This window comes from Citrus clementina, unplaced genomic scaffold (genome assembly GCF_000493195.1).
Source record: "Citrus clementina cultivar Clemenules unplaced genomic scaffold, Citrus_clementina_v1.0 scaffold_3, whole genome shotgun sequence".
Taxonomy (NCBI): Eukaryota; Viridiplantae; Streptophyta; class Magnoliopsida; order Sapindales; family Rutaceae; genus Citrus; species Citrus x clementina.
The window spans coordinates 38,485,291-38,506,283 of record NW_006262339.1 but is presented as its reverse complement, the minus strand read 5'-3'; the positions used below and the strand labels follow the sequence as shown (position 1 = coordinate 38,506,283).

General features: G+C 34.6%; 3 protein-coding genes across 9 annotated transcripts in view; 1 reads left to right on the top strand and 2 right to left on the bottom strand.

The window, feature by feature from the left end:
- Window positions 1-3,480, top strand: part of LOC18046499 (eIF-2-alpha kinase GCN2) — a 23,398-nt gene extending 19,918 nt beyond the window's left edge. Inside the window, exons 23-29 of the mRNA XM_006442973.2 lie at window positions 10-91; window positions 403-539; window positions 1,192-1,314; window positions 1,878-1,963; window positions 2,071-2,173; window positions 2,455-2,574; window positions 2,970-3,480. Of these exons, the coding sequence (XP_006443036.2) occupies window positions 10-91; window positions 403-539; window positions 1,192-1,314; window positions 1,878-1,963; window positions 2,071-2,173; window positions 2,455-2,574; window positions 2,970-3,080 (762 nt within the window). The 3' untranslated portion in view covers window positions 3,081-3,480. The remainder of the gene's footprint in view (window positions 1-9; window positions 92-402; window positions 540-1,191; window positions 1,315-1,877; window positions 1,964-2,070; window positions 2,174-2,454; window positions 2,575-2,969) is intronic.
- A 91-nt stretch (window positions 3,481-3,571) lies between these two features.
- Window positions 3,572-7,160, bottom strand: LOC18046497 (serine/threonine-protein kinase-like protein ACR4). Its single transcript, XM_006442971.2, has one exon. The coding sequence runs from the start codon at window positions 6,479-6,481 to the stop codon at window positions 3,737-3,739; it is 2,745 nt and encodes a 914-aa protein (XP_006443034.1). The 5' UTR covers window positions 6,482-7,160; the 3' UTR covers window positions 3,572-3,736.
- A 4,242-nt stretch (window positions 7,161-11,402) lies between these two features.
- LOC18046496 lies at window positions 11,403-20,629 on the bottom strand. Of its 7 annotated transcripts, none has more exons than XR_002906483.1 (9): window positions 19,980-20,629; window positions 19,462-19,609; window positions 17,067-17,157; window positions 16,810-16,922; window positions 15,220-16,293; window positions 13,969-14,006; window positions 13,651-13,855; window positions 12,032-12,141; window positions 11,403-11,645 (listed from the first exon to the last, which is right to left on the bottom strand). XR_002906483.1 is itself a non-coding variant. In XM_024188631.1 (9 exons), the coding sequence occupies exons 3-9, from the start codon at window positions 19,594-19,596 to the stop codon at window positions 12,704-12,706; spliced, it is 1,800 nt and encodes a 599-aa protein (XP_024044399.1). In that variant the 5' UTR covers window positions 19,597-19,609; window positions 19,760-19,826; window positions 19,980-20,629; the 3' UTR covers window positions 12,625-12,703. The 7 variants fall into 7 exon arrangements, 6 of the variants coding, with proteins under 6 accessions (XP_024044404.1, XP_024044399.1, XP_024044400.1 ...); XM_024188631.1 differs by lacking the exons at window positions 11,403-11,645; window positions 12,032-12,141 and adding exons at window positions 12,625-12,847; window positions 19,760-19,826; XM_024188636.1 differs by lacking the exons at window positions 11,403-11,645; window positions 12,032-12,141 and adding an exon at window positions 12,436-12,618.
- Between the last annotated feature and the right edge of the window lie 364 nt (window positions 20,630-20,993).

Below are 20,993 nucleotides of genomic sequence, written 5' to 3'. Positions count from 1 at the left end.
TTCTGTTGTAATAGGCTGCAGACTGTTGGTCTGAGGTTTTGTGGAGCTGCAGATCAGGCCCTTCCTAGGTTGAGGGGTGCTTTACCAGCTGGTAATCTTTCATGTCACTTTCTCTTACCTTTCTAATTATCCTTCTTGAAGGGCAGGGGTTTTCTTACTTTAGGTGCACAGATACAAAAATGTTTTATGTCCATACATAAAGTTCTTCATCTAGCTTTAGCTACCACTTTCTTTAGATGGATCTTGGTTTTTATTGGATATCTGGTTGACTTTTGTACTTTTTGTATTATTTTAAGACATTTCATTTCCTTTGACAACAGAAAAAAGAAAAAAAAAGGTGCACTTTTCTTACTGTTGTGTGAGGAAATTTTTTCTTATCATCCATTATCTTGCACATTGCAGATAAACCTACTCGCAAGGCCCTGGATGAGCTGTCTGATCTCTTTAGCTACTTGAGAATTTGGAGGATTGAAAAAAATATTTATATAGATGTGCTAATGCCACCTATTGAGAGTTATCATAGAAATTTATTCTTTCAGGTAAGTTAAATACTTATATTTGTTCCATTCTGCCTCCCTCTTTCTCCTAAATTTTCCTATACTGAAAAATCGGACTCATTCTTTTTTAACCGCTGCACACCAGAAAGTTTGCAATAGGTATTTTCGGTATATATCTGAAGGATAGTAACTGCTGCTAAACTGTACGTGTATGAAATTAGAGCCCAGCTTGACAACCTTGGAGTTTGCTTGTCCTAAGCATGGCCTGGAAGTTGCCTGATCTTGATTATATTCTGCCTATACCACATTATTTTTTAAATCTCTAGATTGTGCCCTCTATGTGTGTGTGTCTCTGTGTTAGTTTTATCAAGTCTGGACCTTGAGGATCAAGTATTTGGCCATTTTTGGTGATTTTCCTTTTATCTTCTTACGCCTTTTGTTGGAACTCTTTTGTCAAAACATATTAAGTGCTAAAAAGTAAACTATATATCAGTAAATATGTTGCATCCATAATCTGATTGAGCCTATTTAATTACCTTTAAACATTTCAGTCAAGCTGTAATTGAACATTGATTATTATCAGTTATATATCAGATGTTCTCTGTATGTTATTTCCGCAGATCTTATAAGCACATAAAGAAATAATTCACCGTTGTGTGTATTTCCTCAACCAAACTCAATTTTCGCTGTCCAGGTTTTTTCAGTGAAGGAGAAATATCCTGCAACACTTGTTGAAGGTACATTGCTTGCTGTAGGTGGTCGCTATGACTATTTACTACATCGAATGTGGGATCGCGAGTATGTAGGTTATGCATCTGTGAGTTCTCTTTCCTACTATTTTTTACATCAGCATTAATAATAAATGAATAAGCACCCTTCACTCGAACAATAGACAAGGCAATAGTTGCATGCATTTGGTATGCTGCCAGTGCAAGAAAAAGTATACTGAGTTCCTTTTATCTTTCACTGACTCAGGGTCATGTCCAGTCATTATTCTTATTTTGTTTTTCATTTTTGGATTGAAATCAACAGGATAATTGAATGTCAATTCATGTTATTCGTGGCTTTCTTTTAAAATTGCTCTGAAGTTTACTTAGATAACGTTCCATGTTTCTCTGAATGTTTGTAGCTGCTTTTGTAGCTTATCTGATTATGTGATATTATTATCGTGGATTTCAAGGTCCTTTGATTATTCTGCTGTTTTTCTGTGAACATAGTTTTTGACCTTATGGAAATTCCAGATTCTAATGGAAACAGAGTTTCAGAACAGAAAATTTAGTAAATCACAGGCCACATTGAGATAAATAATTTAAATGTGAAATATATGAATTTTATATCTCTTTCAACTTTTCCTTATTTATTTATTCATCTTTCTTTCAGAGAACAAATCCTCCAGGTGGCGTTGGGGCCAGCCTTGCACTGGAGACAATAATTCAACATTATCCAGTTGATTTTAAACCTGTCAGGTGCATTTTCTTTAACTTTCTATCATTTCTATTCCTTTCTTACCTTTTCAAGCTTCTAGTGTTCTCATTTAAGATTTGGGCTATCATCTTTCTGATTATTGCTTCAGAAATGAAGCTGGCACCAGTGTTCTTGTTTGTTCAAGAGGAGGAGGTGGCTTATTGGTTGAGCGCATGGAGTTAGTTGCTGAACTATGGGAAGAAAATATTAAGGTCAGTTATTAAGAAGTCTGGTGAAGTAAGCCATGCTAGCTTCTCAAAAAGTGTCTTTAAGTTTCTTCTTCATACCTCTAAATTGGGTAGGTGCCTGGGGGTAGTTTTATGAATTTTTATTGTTTGCTATTTGTTTGGAGATGATATAATTTGTGTAGATCTTGTAGATCTAAACCTTTTAGAGCTCATCTCTATACTTTCTGATGTTTCTGTGTGCTCCTGCTTTTTTGGACATCTTGCTGAATACTAGGTTTAATAAATCTTTTACTTATCATTATCAGGCTCAGTTTGTCCCTGTACCTGATCCAAGCCTTACAGAGCAGTACGAGTATGCAAGCGAGCATGACATAAAATGTCTTGTTATACTTACAGACACGGGTGCTCAGAAAGGTTTAGTTAAGGTAATTCTGATTTGACAATCTGTTTCTGAAGTTGTTATTGCAATTCTTTAGAAATTTACCCTGAGGACCATAAGAAGATAACAATCTTTTATGACCAATTTTATAACATAAGACATACTCATTCGACCTTCATCACAATAAACACCCAAGTTGACTTGGAAACTCAGTGCAGGTTTGTATATTCTTGGCAGGTCTCCTCTATGGATAAAAGCTATGAAGAGATCAATGAAAATATATGACATATATAGTTGTTATTTTATGTTACAATGACAATTAATATACTCAAGTTTTATATTTGAACCTGAAAATATAAACATCCTGGAATTATGTATTTAATACCTCCTGATTGCCATTTTAATGTTCATCATAATGTAGCAATTGAATTTTATGTCCAGGTTCGTCATCTAGATGTTAAGAAGGAGAAGGAAGTTCAGAGGGAAAGTCTTGTCAGGTTTCTATTGGATGCAATAGCTACGCAATTCAGAAACCCATCCCTTTGGAGTTAGGCCTTCATATCAAAGATTAGTTTTCAGTAAGCCACAGCTCCAATTGCTACTCCGCAACACATTAGGAAGAATAATGTAGCTTGAGTTGCCTTAGCAAATACCCAGTAAAAAGATTAAAGTTCTGGGACAAGATCGCCTATACTGTTTTCCCTCGTAGCAGAGTTTGTTTAAGCATTTTGAAAGGCAGACGAAGTTCCAGCCATGAAGTTTTGCAGTTTTAGTTTTAGATTTTTTGTAGACATCTTTATTTACCACCAGATTTAGCAGAGTTCACTACATAAATTGATAGGATACATAGTGTTTGCAGATGTTGTATATTTGTATATAAGTTCTCTTTTTGGTTTTTCTGTTCATAACCGTGTATAAAGAACAACTAGTTTATGGATATGTCATCACTTGATCACACGAGTTAAAATTTTCTATGTTTCTCTTTCCTTTTTTGTTTATTATCTTCCTTGAAATAATTAAATATGGAATTATATTTTGCATGATTCTGGTCTCAATATGTGCGCTAACACAAAATAAGATGGGCAGTCATATCACTGATGGCAGTAGTTGCACAAATACCAGAGAGAATTACATTTTTTTTTTTGGTTAATTTACCAACCACCAATATCATGTTGAATCAAGAATGCAAAATGCATTTTAAGATCATCCTAGAAATTGTGCTGCAAGTACAAGTTTTCTTGAGGAGAAGCAGGTCCAATTTCTTCCTCCAAACTCCTTAATCCATCGCCGATGCTTCCGGCATTGCCCATATTTCTTGCTTCCAAATTTTTCCCATCAACATCTGCATCTGAGACTGAGGACTTTCTCCTTTGGGAAGAAGTAACACTGGGGAACGTTATCCATGATGGAGCCCTAAATTCGAACCTCTGGTCCTCGGCTTCTGCTACATCAGTTTCCGAGGTTGAGCGGTTCGATGATCTTTGTGAGGATTTCTTGTGCATTCTGTTACTTCCTAAAACAACCTCAGTTGGCAAAATTGGTTGCTCGCTGCAAGGACTGCCCATCAGTTGTGCAAGAGCACGTTCAAGCGCTGTTGTCACTTTATCCATTGATGGCCTCTCCTTACCTCTCATTCTGACACATTTGCAAGCAACATTTGCAATCCTCTTCAAGGCATCAAGATCAGAAGGAAGCTTCAAGACCGGATCTAAAATTGCAGTTATGTCTCCTGATTTGATCAAAGGAACTGCCCATTCAACTATATTGCCTTCTTCAAATTGCATGTCAATAGCTTTTCGACCACTAAGGATCTCCAAGAGTAGCACACCAAAGCTGTAGACATCAGATTTTGTTGTGAGGTAGTGAAGTCTGTAGTACTCGGGATCAAGGTAGCCAAGGGTACCAGCTGGTAGCTCGGCTAATGGAGAACTACTATCTGCAGGTCCCAACAGAGAGAGACCAAAATCAGCCACTCGAGCATTGTGTTCCTCATCAATAAGAATGTTTGATGACTTTATGTCTCGATGAATGACAGGCGGACAAGCATAACCGTGCAGGTACTCAATACCACGAGCTGCTTGAACTGCAATCGTTACTCTTCTAACCCAATCCAGTTGCTCCTTTAATGCCTTGTTCTTTCCATGAAGATGTTGATGCAAGGAGCCATGAGCCATGAACTCATAAACCAAAAGCCTTTCTCTACCTTCTTCACAATAGCCAAGCAGGTTGAGCAAATGAGCATGGTTTAGTCTTGATAAGAGATCTAACTCCGTATGGAACTCTTTTGAATTCTTTTGCCTGTCTGAAGTTGCTATGGCTTTTTTAACCGCAACAACCGTCCCATCTTTCAGTACCCCTTTATACACACAGGAGAAACTTCCCTTTCCCACTTCTTCTTTGAATCCCCCAGTGGCTCTCTCAAGTTCCTCGTAAGTAAACATCTGAGCTCTCCTTATCTTAAGGTCATCGAAATCAGGACGGATTTTGCCATTATCCTTCTGATATGGAGAACCAGCACCATTGGTTTTCTGGGACTTTGACGCTTTACCAGAGCATTGACAGTTCCTTAACCTGTATCGTACGTATAAAATAGAAATTAAAGACACAACAGTTATCAAGAAAACTGCAATGGTAATCTCAGCAATAATGACTGGCAATTGCATTGACCAAAATTTTTCATTCTTCTTGGTGGTGAGACCATCGGAGAATTGTGAAGAACAATTTTTGTAGCATTCAGCTGAGAAACAACTTGAACAATTATATTCACATACTCGATCTGATTTCAATGTGCATTCAGCTGTTTGGTACATTTCAACAGGACAACCATTGCTACAGGTAATGCAGACATGGGCATTTGGGGACTTGCAAGGTGCGTTTTCTTGACTAGCTTCATAATAACCAGGAGCACAAGGAGCCATTTTGCAAAGCCCAGGAGAGACAGCTAAAGGGAGGGAAGTAGGAAACCCACTACCCCAGCAAACTGGAAGCATTGATTTCTCAGCCAGAACACCGCAAGTGAAATAATTCCCAGCAGCAATCTCATAGACCTTAATGCCAGTTGGAACTGGGGTGCTTGGTTTGATGATAAAACCCCAACAAATCACCCCGCGATCATAGCTCTTAATTCCACATGCATGAAACTTTCCTCCTACAATAGAAAGCATTGGATCACTTGGAGGCAAATCAACATTCCCTTGACGTGAATAAGCCACAGAAATTTCTTCTTCAAGGTCCAAGCTCCGCCCCCAACAACGGGTTCTAGAATCCAGTCCCTCTGAAATTCCACAAACATGATAACCACCAGCTGCAACCTTTTGAAACTTCATTTCTTTGGGAATTAAGCTAATGACTCGACTACTAGACTCATCCCCCCAACAGAAAACAGTTCTGTTCTGTGAAAACAATCCACAATTGAACTCAGAACCAGCTGAAATAGATTCAATCTGGCCATCAAATACATAGTTCTTAGTCATGTTATATCCCCAACAATCAACATATGAATAGTTTCTCCACTTTCCAGTTAAAGGCTTTCTCAAACCGCACAAATGGTAATCTCCTGCGCTTATTTCCACGTACTCGGCTCCTTTGATTATAGGCTGAGGAACTCCCATTTGAATATAACCACTGCTTCCCCAACAATAAGGTTGGTTAGAATCCAGTAATAGTCCACAAACAAAGCCATCACCCGCAGTTAGACCAATAAACGGGAAATGAGCAGGAGTTCCATAGATTATGGCAGAATTGGATCCATAACAAGTGACAAGATGAGACCTATCTGACTTTAAACCACAGAATACAGGACCATTTTCACCATAAGAAATAGCAATTGAAGACATTGAGCCTAGACCATTCACTAAGCGCAATAAATTAGATAACATCAAAAAATGCACAACAAATCCAGTCTTCAAAAATTTCAAAACCCAATCACCTTCCACAAAACTGAAATTTCCCATCACACAAACCTCTCTTAATTATCTAAAGAATACAAAACCCACTCCAGCCACACTATTTTCTTTTACTGCACCAAAGTTGCATACTTTCTGTTTAAACCAAGAAGAAAATTTACCATCTAAAAGCGATAACAGCAATATAACTCCATCGACGTGCTCTCTTTTGCACCAAATAATATGAACAACTGCTTTCGTATGTATAAAAAGGCAGTGGATGATAAAATGTGACCATTAGGGGGACCAAAAAAGAAAAAGGCTTACTTATACAGCCAAGCGTACCAAACCTAGATCAAAAAGCTCCACAGAGTCTCACAAGCAAAAAGTTTTCGCTGCGTTTTTTTCCGGAACCCATTTGAGAAAAAAACTATGCTTCTTTCACTTTCACCACAAGAGAACAACTTTAGATATCAACAACTTTGGATCAAGAAAGTACTGCAACCTCTGCCATCAAAGTTTAGTTTCATCTCTCTTGGTTTGCATGCAGTTACAGAAAAGCACTTCTAATGAAAGTGCTTATGGATAAGTCTTTGATTCTTGGTGGCGGTGGTGGTGGTAGTAGTTGAAGCTTGGAGTGTAATGTCAATGTTGATGCAAGCAAAAGAATGGAGAGAAAGAGAAAGGGAGGAAGAGAGGGGAAGAAAGAGAGGGAGCAATAAATGTGCATGGAAGTGGAGCTTCTCAAAATGGGCAGTGTGTGGTTGAAGACATTAAATGAGAAGTAAATGCAATTTGATGTTTTCATGCCTGCAAGGAAGTATTACAGCAAACTTTGGCCAACCTATAATAATAATTTTTTTTTCTTTTTTCTTTTTCTTTTTTTGGAAAAAAATTACTACTTTCTTTGTTGGCTTGGCTAGTATCTGCATGAAAATTAAAGTGTGTACGTATGTGCATGTGTCCTTTTGGTTTGCTTTCTTGTGTATTTATTTTCTCCTCTTACATGCATTTAAAACTTTTTGTCATCCTTATGTCTTCATATATTCCATGCATGAATTTAAAAAGAGAAGAACAACCAAAATGGTTGTCTTGAGCTCGCAACTTTTATTTCCAATAATTTGATTTTAAATTTCTTTTAGAGTGACTACTTGATATAATGTTAAAAGAGTAGTAAAATCACACCGACCTCGCTCTTTTTAAGTGATGATAATAGCCGTATTTTTTTCTTTATTTCAATAGCACATAAAGCTTCAAACACATTAAAATGGATTCTCTGTAGTCTCCTCAAAATGAGAGACTAGAGAAGATGAATTATAGGTAACAAATTTTTTTTATTAGCAAGGGTCATCATTGATTTGTGCCCGTGCACATCTCATTAATTAAAGTAACTCTGATTAAAAAAGAAATAACAATCAAAACAAGATATGTTTATCTGAAAAAAAAAAAAAAGATCTAAATAGTGAAAATATTGGCTTTAATAAAAAAGAAGTTCACTTCAGTCTATTTATAAAACACTTTAAAATTTAAAAAAAAAAATACCTCCTACAATTAAAGTAGGAATAAAATCCAGTTAAAAAAAAGGATAAAATTCACATATAAAAAAACTCTAATATAAAGTAGAGATAAAACACTCAAAAATAAATAAATAAATTACAATTAGATTGATGGTTTTCTCCCTCACCAACAAAAAAAAAGGGGAAGAACAATGTTTTGATAGCCAAGAGTTATGACATAATTCAAAGTTAGATGGTTGTGTAATTAGTTATACTAAACAAAATGTGTAGAATTTCTAACTCTGATGTTCCTTAATTAGGCCATCTTAATATCAAAAGAAAAGAACTCCATTAGCAATAAATTACTAACCAATTGAGAGCTATACACCATACACTAGTTATTAAATCTTACCATCCCATTGACAAACACAATTTCAGCACAAAAGTAGTTAAACCTTACTATCACTTTGACAAATAGAAAGGACAAATTGTTCAAGAAAATACCTTTTCAACAATTTATTTAATAACAAATAATCTGTTGATGCGGCTAATTTGATAACTTTATATACCTTACATATTTAAGAATATGTGAATTTTTTTTTTTTTTTTTTTTTTTTTTGCAAATCACAATTGTTGATACGTTTCTTCTTTTATTTTCTTTTCTTTCTAACATCATACGAACAATTAATTCCCACAAAGTGAACTTTCTGATTGAAAAAGTTTCCAATTCAATTAAACAAAATTCTCTTCTACTTTTGAATTAAAAATTGCTCCAATTAAACCCTTCTGAAATTTATATATATATAATAATAATATATATATATATAATAATATATAAAAAATAAATTTTACTCAATTTTTGTAAAATTAAAACCTTGAATATTGTCTTCTTTGTCTAAAATAAGTATGAGCATCACTAAAATACTCTTCTAATTTTTCTCTTCAAATACTAATTTGTTTATTTATGTGGTAAATAGAGGTATGAAAAAGTAAACTTCCTCCTAAAAGGTTCTTCAAATACAAGTAAATTTATATTATTTTAATCAAATTTTTTGCTCTACTAAAATAATAATAATTATAATACTTTTCTTCTTCAAAAATAAAAAATAATATAATATTAAATTGTAAATGAAAAGAACTCTTCAAATGATATTATACTTCTCCCTCTTCAATATTAAAAAGAGAAAAAAGAACAACCTCATTTAAAAAATCTCATTTAAAAAATTTTTAATTTATTTTTATTTTTATGTAACTCTTCAAATCATAAATAAATTTTATTTAAAGAATTTTTTAGCAGTATTCTAAGAAAAGTTAAAAAAAAATAAAATACGTACCTATTCAAAAAGGGTAGGGACCACCCCATTTGTTGTATAATGCATAGTGAGGTGTTCATAAATTTGAAACTGACATTTCACATTAATTATTACATATCTTTGTTTTAACCCATTTCTTAATGCTGTTCACATATATTTGAGTGTGATCTATGCTTCTTGGGATTTTATATTTTATGTTGATCTGATCTTTCTATTAATTAATTAAGCTATACTCAAAACTGGTGTGAAAACTTCATATTTTTTCAATTAAAATAACAGATCCAAACAAACTGTCACTTTTACCTTAAAACAAACTGCAGAGAGAAATATTTTTAAGAAAGGATAAATCACATGGGTTATATATTGTTTTTGTCCAATTACATTCTCTTTGGTCCTCACTACAACTTCCTTAAGTTAAGCAATTAATTCTGAATGGTGTCTACCCACATACTATTTTTTTTTTTAGTGATTGCTTTCTTTGACATGTTTTATTTTAACTCTTCTAGTTTCTATGATATATATATATATATATATATATATTAATATATTATTGTTCAAAGCTTTTCAAGATGTCATGACCAATAATGTAATTTTTGGATTAGTACAAAACGAGATTAGCAAGGCATGGAACTTGAATTCGAAATTTAAATATATCAATTTCGGAAGGTAGTTAATTTATATATTTAATTTTTTTTTAAACTTCTGGGATTTTAATCTATTGTTTTTCAAACAATTTTATTTAACTGTCCATCCAAATTCGAATTTAAAAAGATAATGAGTTAATGGAACAAAAAAAAATCACTCTCATCACCCAGAAGTCACAAAATTTCACCCAACTCTTTAATGGTACTTTAATATAACTTTCATGTTTCATTTGCTTGAAACAACACACGTACAGATATACGTATATATATATTGAGAAACGCATAATTTGTTATAACCAAGAGGAGAAAACTTGAGCTTAATTCTGCCGACAATGAATCGGAAAGACCAACTTTGACCTTGAGCCCCACAAAGAATTAAGACTTTGTATAACTTGAAGTGAAGAATTAATATGAAAAATGTAGGTCATTAATTATGATACACCAATAAGAATTCTTTCCTCAAGAGGGACATGATGTGATTATTAATTCTAATTATTGCGACTGTTGGAGCCCGAGTTTCATTTTGGACATGTCACCGGACGACACACGGCTTTCGAACCAGCCATAAATATTTTTCATCATTAATGATGTCCAATGAAAACAATTCACTTTATAATTAAATATTTCACCTAATTATAAATGATTTTGCTTGATTTCAGAAAAATATATGCAGAACTCTCATGTAAGGATCACTTTTCATTAAGGCTGTTCATAATCTTAATAGAAGGTTTGAATTATGAAGATTTTTAACTGCAATAGAAGTTCAGACGTGTAAAAGTAAAACTACAAACACCAACCGTTGTTGCATAATTACTCAAGATTCATAACAAAATAGTAGACAATATTTGAGCCACAGGAATGACTTGTTTATGAAGTTTTAAGAATGATTTAAGTAATGATGATCATTCACATGTGTTTCTTTGAGCCTCAAGTAGGAATGGGAGAAAATCTTAACAAAATATACTTTCTGAATAATTTCAGATACTAATCAAGATCTCTCCTTGTTTGTCAAAATTAATTATTTCCCCTTTGGTATATCAAAACTCATCAACGATTCTTCAGAGTTCAAAGATTATGTTAACTTTCGATTCCTTTTCTTTTATTATTTCACCTCAAGAATCAGACGCTTACGATTATAATTTTTAATTGATTAATTGCTGGGAACTACTTATATAATGGTCAACAATTGATCTATAAAAAAGTTTTTAATCATATTTCTGACCCTAGAGCAAGAAAGTTCGCAGATTAAAATATGAGAGAGAAAATGATTAATTTAATAAAACACTGGGGGGAGAGTGTTCACCATTTTCCCAACAAATTTTTTATATTTAAATTTATAAATTCTGCCATATTTAGTTTTACACAATCCCAATGTATTTCTAATTTCACAACTTTTAAATTACACATTTGCTAATCCGAAATATAAATACTACATAAATTAATTTATGTTCAAAAAAACAGTTCAAAGCATAAATGGTAGCCATCGTCAATATGCTTTAGTAATGTTATCAGATATACATTAAATAAAGAATTATAGAAAATAAAGCCTAGATGAATACATAAAGAAGTAGTTTTGTTTCAAAACAATCCAAAACAAGACTAAGTAACTACAAGGAACAACTATTTTTTCTATAATTATTTTCTTAATTTATAATAAATTGGTTTTGTCACTGCAGAGGGAGAGTATATAAATGTTCTAAGGAAATAAAGCATCTTGAAGAAAAACCTGGTAATTTTATCATCTCTGTCACTTTAACTACTCTTCAAAGATTGTATAAACCTGCAGCATATCAACACCATTAAAGAAGATTGCGAATTAGAATGCCTCTAAGACAGTTTTTAATAAGGGTGGGGTGACAAAAAGCAAGACATCGTAATGATCCCACGTGATTAATAGAATTTAAAGGCACATACTGTATCTTAGTTCCTGAAAGTTACCCTTGAAATGAAGTTGGTATCAAATATGGATCCCAGAAACTGTTATGGTTTTGAATTTATATGATTTTAAACATGATCTCTTAATTAGCCAACCACAAGTTGTTGAAATCAAGTCGTTTTCCTTATTCTGCTGAGTCTAATACTCCTACTTTTTCAAATGTTATACAGAAACAATGGAAACAAACATTAATTTCATTAAAGAGGTATGCATAAAAGCTTCACACTTACCATATATATCCCAGCTTTTAAATAATTGAGACATTATGTCTATATCCCAGCTTTTAAATAATTGAGACATTATGTCACCCAAGGCGGCACGCATGCAGGTCATCGACTCACTGGAAAATGAAAGGATAATTGTTGATAAAGGCGTAGACACTATATGAAGCAAGCAAAATAAATCACGTAGGCCAATTAGAGCATATAATTCAGAAATTACAGGAAACTAAAATATAAGCAAGCATCCCATAAGCGGATCTCCTTAAAGAGAAACATAAAGAGACACTGGGAAAAAAAAAAAAAAACAATCCAATAATAGAGATATAATTCTTAAAGAACAATAATATCATTAAAACCAAAACCATAATACAATCAGAGTTAAATTGAAAACTTCACAGATCAGAATGCATAGGACCTCAGGAAAAGTTACAACGTATGAAAGGCAATCAAAATCTTCTCCATCTCAACCGATGCAGCAGCAAGTCTTATTCCTCGACTACCAAGTCAACCAGTTTGCTATTATTATAATTTGTACTGGTTAGATGCAGAAAAGTAGGTCCCCCCAACCCTCCCACCATCTTTTTTGCTGCCATAATCTACAAATTGCCTGAACTTGCTCATTGAACTTGATACCTTGGCCCCTGCCTATCTATGGGAAACAGGAAAACTCATTGCAAGTCTTCAATTGGGTGACTCTATAGAGGAATCAAACCCCAAGATCATACAGATGCGGAAGCTAATTACAGGCCAGGCCAGTTGACAAATCCCTCGGGTGCAAAAACAGTGGGCATTGACAAAGGGACACTTAACTCCAAGACTAGACTGCTGTACCAGAAGGGAGAGGCAGGATAACAGCATTAGGGTTTAAACCTTTAGTCATGTTTTCATAAAAATATCAGAGAGAGGGAGGAAAAAGGTAACGAAATACATATAAATTGCCTAAAATTAAAGAGTTGAAGTGTTGAATCGGAGCATTATGTAAATATGAAGCTCAGAAGACCACAGAAATATTCCAAGCTGTTGTCTTTGATCCAAAAGAATACAGAAATCGGACATACAAAAGCATCAATTCCAAAACTAGCTGCTGAGAGGAAAGACACAACTCTAATGCAGTTTCCTCCCTACTGAAATCACAATCTGCCATTTACCCTCCTAATGAGGGGCAAGCGGTATATATTCATTTTTTTTTTTTTTGGTTTTTTTTGGGGGGGGGGGGGAATCTCCTCAAACAGAAATCCGACATACAAAAGCATCAACTCCAAAACTAGTTGCTGAGTGGAAAGACAACTCCAATGCAGCTTCAGGCTAACTCAGATTGTCCTCATATACAAGATGAGACTTCAATGCCAATCTAAGTTTTAGCTTCATAGTTTTCAAAGGATTTTTCATCAATTATACTCTCAAGATAACCAAAGATTGGTTATCTTGCTCTAATCAGGACCCAAAACGCTATCTAAGGGAGTAGTTTACTAGTTATAAAAGCTAACATTTAAATAAGGTAACACTCGATCTGCAGCTTCTCAAACTATTTAATGCATCCTTATAGTGTTATCTTAAACATTATGCAAACCAATCAAGACGAGGTCATGTAAGCAATAGAACAATTAAAGGGAAGTCCAAGAAAGAACCTTAGAGACCAGCCGCATGGACCTTCTACGAAGGACCTTCGTAGCCATATTCTTTATGCTTCTTAAAATCTTTGCATCCGGTCTACTATGGTCAGCTTGATCATTGTTCTCTATACGAGGCCTCTTTTTGAGAAGTTCTTTGTCAGATTCCATATTATCAAGACTTGAACAAGTTTTCTCCAATGAGTCGTCAAACTGTGAGGATCTGAAAGACACAAATACATGCACATAAAGATGGAGTTATTTGTCCAGATGCTCAGATCATTACAGGAAAAAAAAAATGATAGAGCATAGAATTTCACTAAGAAGAAAAATTACTCTGAGTCCTCCCCTCCATCAATAAGTTTGCTCCTTTCCTGCAAACAACAAAATATAAATGCAATTCAGTGGTCACGAGGATTATACCAAGTATAAATACAACACATATCTAGATATCTTAGAAGCAAAATTAATGAGACAGACCAAACTAATAAATTTTTAATTGAATCATCTCTTTCTGGCAAAAATAATTAGTTGACCTGCTAAATGTATTGCTCCTTGTTTGTGAGGAGGGGAAGTGGGTTCAAGATCATCAAACAGTAGCATGAAAAGGAAATATATCCAAAATAGAGGATAACAAGATAATGAAACTTCTACACATAACATCATAAACAATAAATCATCTGTACAAAGCATGTCCTGTATAAGTTTCGCAAAGTAAAGATGTCATGCATAAAGTTAATCTCTTAATAAAACAAGAGAGACCAATTTCATATGATAAAGTTACAATTTGCAACAATCATAAAGACATTGAAAAGAAAATATAGAAGGCATTATGCTATTACAACTACTGAGTTATTGGGAGCTGTCAATCTGTGACCACTTTATGAATTACGTTAGAACAAGAAAGATATTGTTGTCTGACAAAACAGGGCCATCGGCCAACATACACTGTTGGATCATGGTTTATGCTGTCACATAGGATCTTACAGCTTTTGAGTATGGGTTCATTCAAAGAAAGGGAGGGAAGAAAGGCAATAGTATCTCTATTGTCCTGTCAGTGATAACTCTTAGCAAATAAATGAAGTAATTAAGTCCAGAGCTGAAGAGTTAATGATATTATGAGAAGAAAAGTACATAAGGTTGATTCAGAACCCAGCTTTTATCCTTATTTTCAATGATTATTATTCATACAAAAATCACAACCCTGAAGACGTAAAACCACTGTTTTCAGCTGATATATCTATCTCAAACGTTGTATTTCCCCAAAACTCCACCATGTGAGGAACAATATTGCAAATTGCAAACAGTAAAATCAGACAAATATTTTTAGATTTTATCTTTAATGTAATGTTCAGCTTTATTGCTTGAAATCTAAAATGTGGAATAGGACACCATGTAACATTAGGATATCATGATTCCAAAAATTTTATAAAACCTGTGCTACAAATACGTAAGAAACCTTATTACAGGCACGCGAACAATTTGAAAACCTCTAGTTGTCAAGTCTACTTTATAGTAAATATACTGCATTTAATTTATTTATAGCAGTAGCATTCCAGCAGGGAAGTAGAGAAAATAGGGCTATACCAACTCTTCAGCAGGTGTTGGCAAAATAGTCCCACAAATGTCAAGATCAGGCTCACTTGAATTGGCAAATCCACTTTGTTCTGTTTCGGTATTTCCAGGCAATACTGAATCCAGGAATTCACCATTTTTATGAGGAATGGATAATCCATTCTGTTGTATCTCAGTTTCTGACGGTGGCACCCCTCCGGAACTGCTTGCTGCGCATCCAGCAATTGCCAACTGAGAGTTCACAAGATTGCAACTGTTCTCCTGGTTTGAGTACTCACAATTTTCATTACTGGGCTTCTGATACTCAAAAGAGGCAAGACTTATTGGACAATCTGATGTATCTACAGTAGAATTACCAGCTAACTCCTTCCTAGGAGAAATAACATCTGATTCAATAGTTGTCACACATCCATTATCGTCAGTACAAGAATGAATACCGTCACGTGCATCAGAATTTGGTTCAGATGACACGACTCCTTGATCTTCCTGTACATGCTCTGACAAAACCACAGCCAAGCCACTTGGTTTTATTGCAATAGAAGTTAAAGATCCGTCTCCCCCTTCTGGATGATTGAGCACCACATCTTTATTTTCCTTTGTTAATATACTTGGGGAAGACTCGGATTGCACATTACCATCCTTACTTTGACGGGCATCTACATTCCGCAGAAAGGAACTTTTATTCTGGTTATTACTCTCTCCAAGGCGCCCCAGCTCCTGATGAAAACTAGGAGCCTTGTTATGGCTAGTGTTTTCACAAATGTTAACCTCATTTTTCAACTTATTAATCCAGTCTGATGGATTAGAACTCAAATCAACACAAAGTTTAATCCCTTCTTCTGAGCGGACATAGAACTCCAATGAAGAGGAAGACAATGAATTTTCTCTAGGGCATTGACAATGATTTAAATCTGTATGCTGAATGCCACACATATTCTCCACCCGGCCATCTCCTACAATTCCTGAACAATTCTCACACATCTTTGTTGTAGGACACTCCTTACTATTGAAATTACTCCTATCACATTGAAAAGGAAATGGAGAGTTTGACAAATCCTGGAACAACATCGAGCAACCCACACCTTCCTGTAATGGCAGGTGCATAAAATTTTAATGAAAACCACTGAAGCAGCAATACAACTAGATAGAAAATTCTTCTTTTTCATATGAAAATAATCCATGTAATAAGAGTCAACAACATTTCTCTATTTCTTACAGAAGAGATAAGTTGACTTTTACGTAATCCTTAGCATCTTTTCTATAGTTAGTGGAAATAGTTAGTGGAAAGCAGTTGCAGTCAAGTTCGAAAACAGTTGGGGTCAAGTAATGCTTCTCCGTGTTTGAGTTAGGAAAAGGAACAATTATTCTTGTTTCCAAATGAAGGGGCAAAAAAAATGGATTCTTCTCATAGAACCAAAAGGATAACCCACATATGAATTAAACACAGGAAAATACATAAAGCGTTTAGATTAAACCTTATCATGCAGGTTAAAAGGAGAAAAAAGAAGCATCATGCAGGGCCTATGCAACTCTATATTCCAGTCAATGAACTTTTGGGTAATAAACTTTGAAGGACAAAAAGATGTAGGAAGACAATTAAACCTTATCATAAGCTTTATCCTCGATACAACGATCCAATTCATTACTTCTAACAGTATGAGAAAAACATCCTATCTTTCCTTCTTCTCTAGATTTGGAGTGGAAGCCATTATTATCTGCAAAAAAAACCAAGCAATAACTTGTTTATTTTCTACATCAATCCTACTACAAATCAATGATAACACCATAACTGTGATTTTTAAATAATTTTACGAAATTTGAAACACAGACTCTCTAGGCCATTGCCAAATAATACCCACCTGTTCCAGCAACAACCGAAGAACAAAATGGAGCACCATGCAGCGGTCCTGTGATCATAAGTGGATCTCCGGTAGTCTTTGAACACATATTCTGAAAATTTGTCAGATATCAGAACAGTGAGATTATTGGCATCAATGAAGGTTTTTCCAACTCATTGAAAAAGGGAAGAAAAAAAAAAGTTCAGAAAGACATTGACCTAGGAAGCAAGCCTACAAAATGAAATCAGATACAAAATTCCCATAACAAGTAATACAGTTTGGACAAACAAGTAGAGCGTGCTGACTAAGATGTACATATGACATCCAGCTTGGTTTCCATTCAGATTTAGCAACTTCATGTTTAAAATATCAGGGATTATTGAAACAGTCACTTTGTAGCTTCTGGTAAAATAATGAAATGCAAAAATAAAGGTCAGGCAAAATAGTGAATCCTGTCGCCAAAGACGATTAGTAGATGCAGCCGCTGTCTAAAAATATCCATGCAAATAGCATACTTTGAACAAAAGTAATTTTTTCATACAATCTCATAGCTCCGTAAAAGTCCCAAAACCAGAGGAAGATAAGATTTGCAGATATGGCATAAATATGAACAGGGTACATTAGTGCATATCAAATCTATACGAAATTATTAATAGAAAAATTCTGGTACAGCACTGTAATACACCGAGCAACTCAATTTGCTACAATTAATTAAAGCCCAACGAAAGCTCATTCATCCTCAACGAATTAAAACTATCAAACTTAAGCCTGAGCGCCTAGGTAGCAAGTCAAGCTCACTGGAGACCATGCTAGGGCATCTTTGAAAAAGGAAAACGAAGAGTAAAGAAAAGGTTGAAAAAAAGAAGAAGAAGAAGAAAGATTAGAAGCCATGTAAAGCAGCTTAAAACAGGGACACATAAAACCAGAGCTTTTGGTGCAGAGTAGACCAAGATTGTACTACCTTAAACAAATCAAAAGGTTGAGAAAGAAAATCACCAGTCAATTCCCATTGGCTCAATCATACTCCTACTAAAATATCAAGCAATAACAATAATTACACCTAGTGAATGTGATAACACTGCAGATACTTCGAATACATGCTTCTGCAATGGAAGTCTCGAGAAATAATCTCATACTTGAAGCATGTCACATAAGCAATGGGAGATATTTAAATATAGTCAAGAAACTTGGCTGGAAATGGGTTATCCACGCGGGGAAAAAAAGTTTTAGAGAGTTCTAATACAATGAAGTTTTGCCATGGTACAATGTCTATATAGCTACAGTTGCTGCCATAAGTGTCAAAGTTGGGTGAAACTTGAGAAATTGAAATGAAACAGGTAAGTTGTGAAACGTAACATGAAGCTTGAGAAATATCTATAGTTGTTCTCTGTTTTAGCCATACACAAAAAAAGGGGATATCAAACATATCCCAAACTTCTTGCTCCCACCGGCCAGCTGATGGAAATAGACTTAATACCGGAGATATTCGTGTTACTTTGTTCCAATCAAACTCATTCAAACTTGTGAATAAAAGAACTCCAGTGTCAAAATCGTGTCTGGGGATTCCTGTTAGACAAGTAATAAGATGTCATGACTATGAAGTTGCATTGCCATCCAGCTTAATGAGCATTAATATGGGCCGACTTTTTCATGTTCCACCATCCGTTGTAAGTCAACTGAAGGCATCCTGAGGTTTATGAGATAAGCATGCCAAAATCTTGCCAATTAGTGCCGAAACTTTCCAATGACATCTCTTTCATAACTGATTTTCCTTTTAAGCACAACCTCAATTCATTTTGAGAAAACATCCTAAAGAAACTCATCGCTAATTAGTAAGTGCCAGTCTCCTTCATATAGGATGAAATTTTTAGAATTCTCAAAGATTTGTAAGGCTCCACTTGATTCTGAAACACAACACCACGCTCTAAAAATCAACTCATGCATATAAATGCAACCTAATCAAATGGGGGAAGATCTGCTCCAATAAACAATTAACAACTTCCAAGTAAAGTAAGGCCATCAAGAAAGATCCGTATAACACTTTGCTTACATCAGCAAATCTAGGATATCAGTCTAGATCCACCAATTATAGCAGGGGGTATTAACAATCTAATGTCTGTATTACTCCTATGCAGTTGCACTAGCTAGTCTCTGTACATGTAGTAAATTTGCATCTCAAAAAGAAACTCTTAGATCACATTAAAAAAAAAAAAATTCTATTTGAGTGATTAATATGCAGAAATAAGAGCAAATAAAAAAATACAGAAATGCTATCGTATATTGCAGATACCACAATCATGAGAAATCAGCCAAAACGCTACATAAAGGCACTTAAGTGACAGATATAAGAAATACTACAAAATAATGAACTGGACAGATGACAACAGCAGGAAAATCAATGGGCTCAGAAAACAACCTCAAAGTAAGAGGCGAGCAATTTCGCCATTTCCGAGCTCGATTTCCTCGCAGGCAAACCATATTTCTTGCACAGACCTTGCAGCTCCTTCCTTGAAAGCTTTCTATAGAATTGCTCATCTCCTTTGTTCCTCATCTGTGTCTAAGTCCTAACAATCAAGATATCTTACGTTCAGCTGTTATCTTCCGAAAGACAACATTTCAACGACCAACAACGGATAAAAAAAAGAAGAAGAAAAAAAGAAAAACAAGAGAAGATTTTGGATAAAAACTTCACATCAAATAACAGAATCAATTACCTACACAACATAACTATAACAACAAACGTGTAACAGCAAAGAGCGAGACATTCTTTCTGTTTGGTAGCTGAGAAACCAAAGGAAAGGAGAACAAAAAATTTTTGAATCTCAGAGCTTGATTCGAGTTTCAATTTTTTTACATTTTGCATCAGCCATACGGAAGAAACTTTCTAGAAGAGCGAGAGCACAATGAAGTAGAAGCGAAGTATGCATTTCTTACCAAATCGAGAAATTTCCGGGAAAGTTGAACGAGGGAGCGAAGGAGAATGCAGGGAAAGTCGGCTACAGACTTCAAAATCTGCTTTGGACTTTTGTTCTCTTTCGCCCGATAGTCATGGAGATATACTTGGAACTATTGAAGCGAGCGTAGAATGGTAGTTTTGTAATTAATGAAACATGTAGTGGCATTCGTTTCCGTGAATATAAACGCCTAAACCAAACTGACCATCGGCAGTCGGCACAGAACTAATTAATCACGTCGCATATAAAACGCAGGACAAACTATCAAATTAGTCAATAATAAACTAATTTCTAGTCAATTGCAAATTAAAAAGATTATCGGGAGCAGCTCTTTCCACGGTGAATGCGTCATGTGGCCATAATCATTTGAGATCAAATATCTCCAAAAACTTACAAATTAAAAAAAAAAAAAAAAATTCGCACAGTAATTCGAGGACATTTTCGCAACCATATATCGGAATTGAACTAAGCTCATTGCCAACAGTAACAACTTATCTTTGGGGAAAGAGGAAAAAAAAAAAAACCAAAACTTTGCGAACAAGAAGGAGACGGTAATTTAGGAATTTAGAAATAACCAAAACCAGGTATATGGATACTCTTGTTCCGGGTTTGGAAGTAGGTTAGACGAAGGAGTAGATATGTGGAGAGATTTTTAAGTAGTGTTATGAGACTATACATATAGTGGTTGTATTAAATTTAATTACACACCTCATATATACATTAGTTTGTCGTATTATCTCGGATTCATTTTAGAATTTCTCAAGACCAGTGTGCCATATGCTATGTGATGTGGTATCACATGTGGGTAATGAGTTATGCGACACGCAAAGTTCTATTTTCTAATTTGGGATTAAATCGGTTGCCCATTGTCCAAATTTATGATTATAGAACTAACACTACTAATATGGAAGACAAACTAATTACTATAAATCTTCACTAAAATGATCAAGTATTTGATTACATATTTACATATTGGTTAGGAGTTAAAACCATC

Excerpts from the sequence above, each read along its gene's own strand:
- LOC18046496 (XM_024188631.1), bottom strand. The coding sequence starts at position 19,596 with ATGAGGAACAAAGGAGATGAGCAATTCTATAGAAAGCTTTCAAGGAAG. Across the intron at positions 17,158-19,461 it reads TGCTCGCCTCTTACTTTGAG|AATATGTGTTCAAAGACTAC; the intron begins GTTGTTTTCTGA and ends ACAAATTTTCAG. Across the intron at positions 16,294-16,809 it reads AGGATAAAGCTTATGATAAG|GAAGGTGTGGGTTGCTCGAT; the intron begins GTTTAATTGTCT and ends CTGCCATTACAG.
- LOC18046497 (XM_006442971.2), bottom strand. The coding sequence starts at position 6,481 with ATGGGAAATTTCAGTTTTGTGGAAGGTGATTGGGTTTTGAAATTTTTG.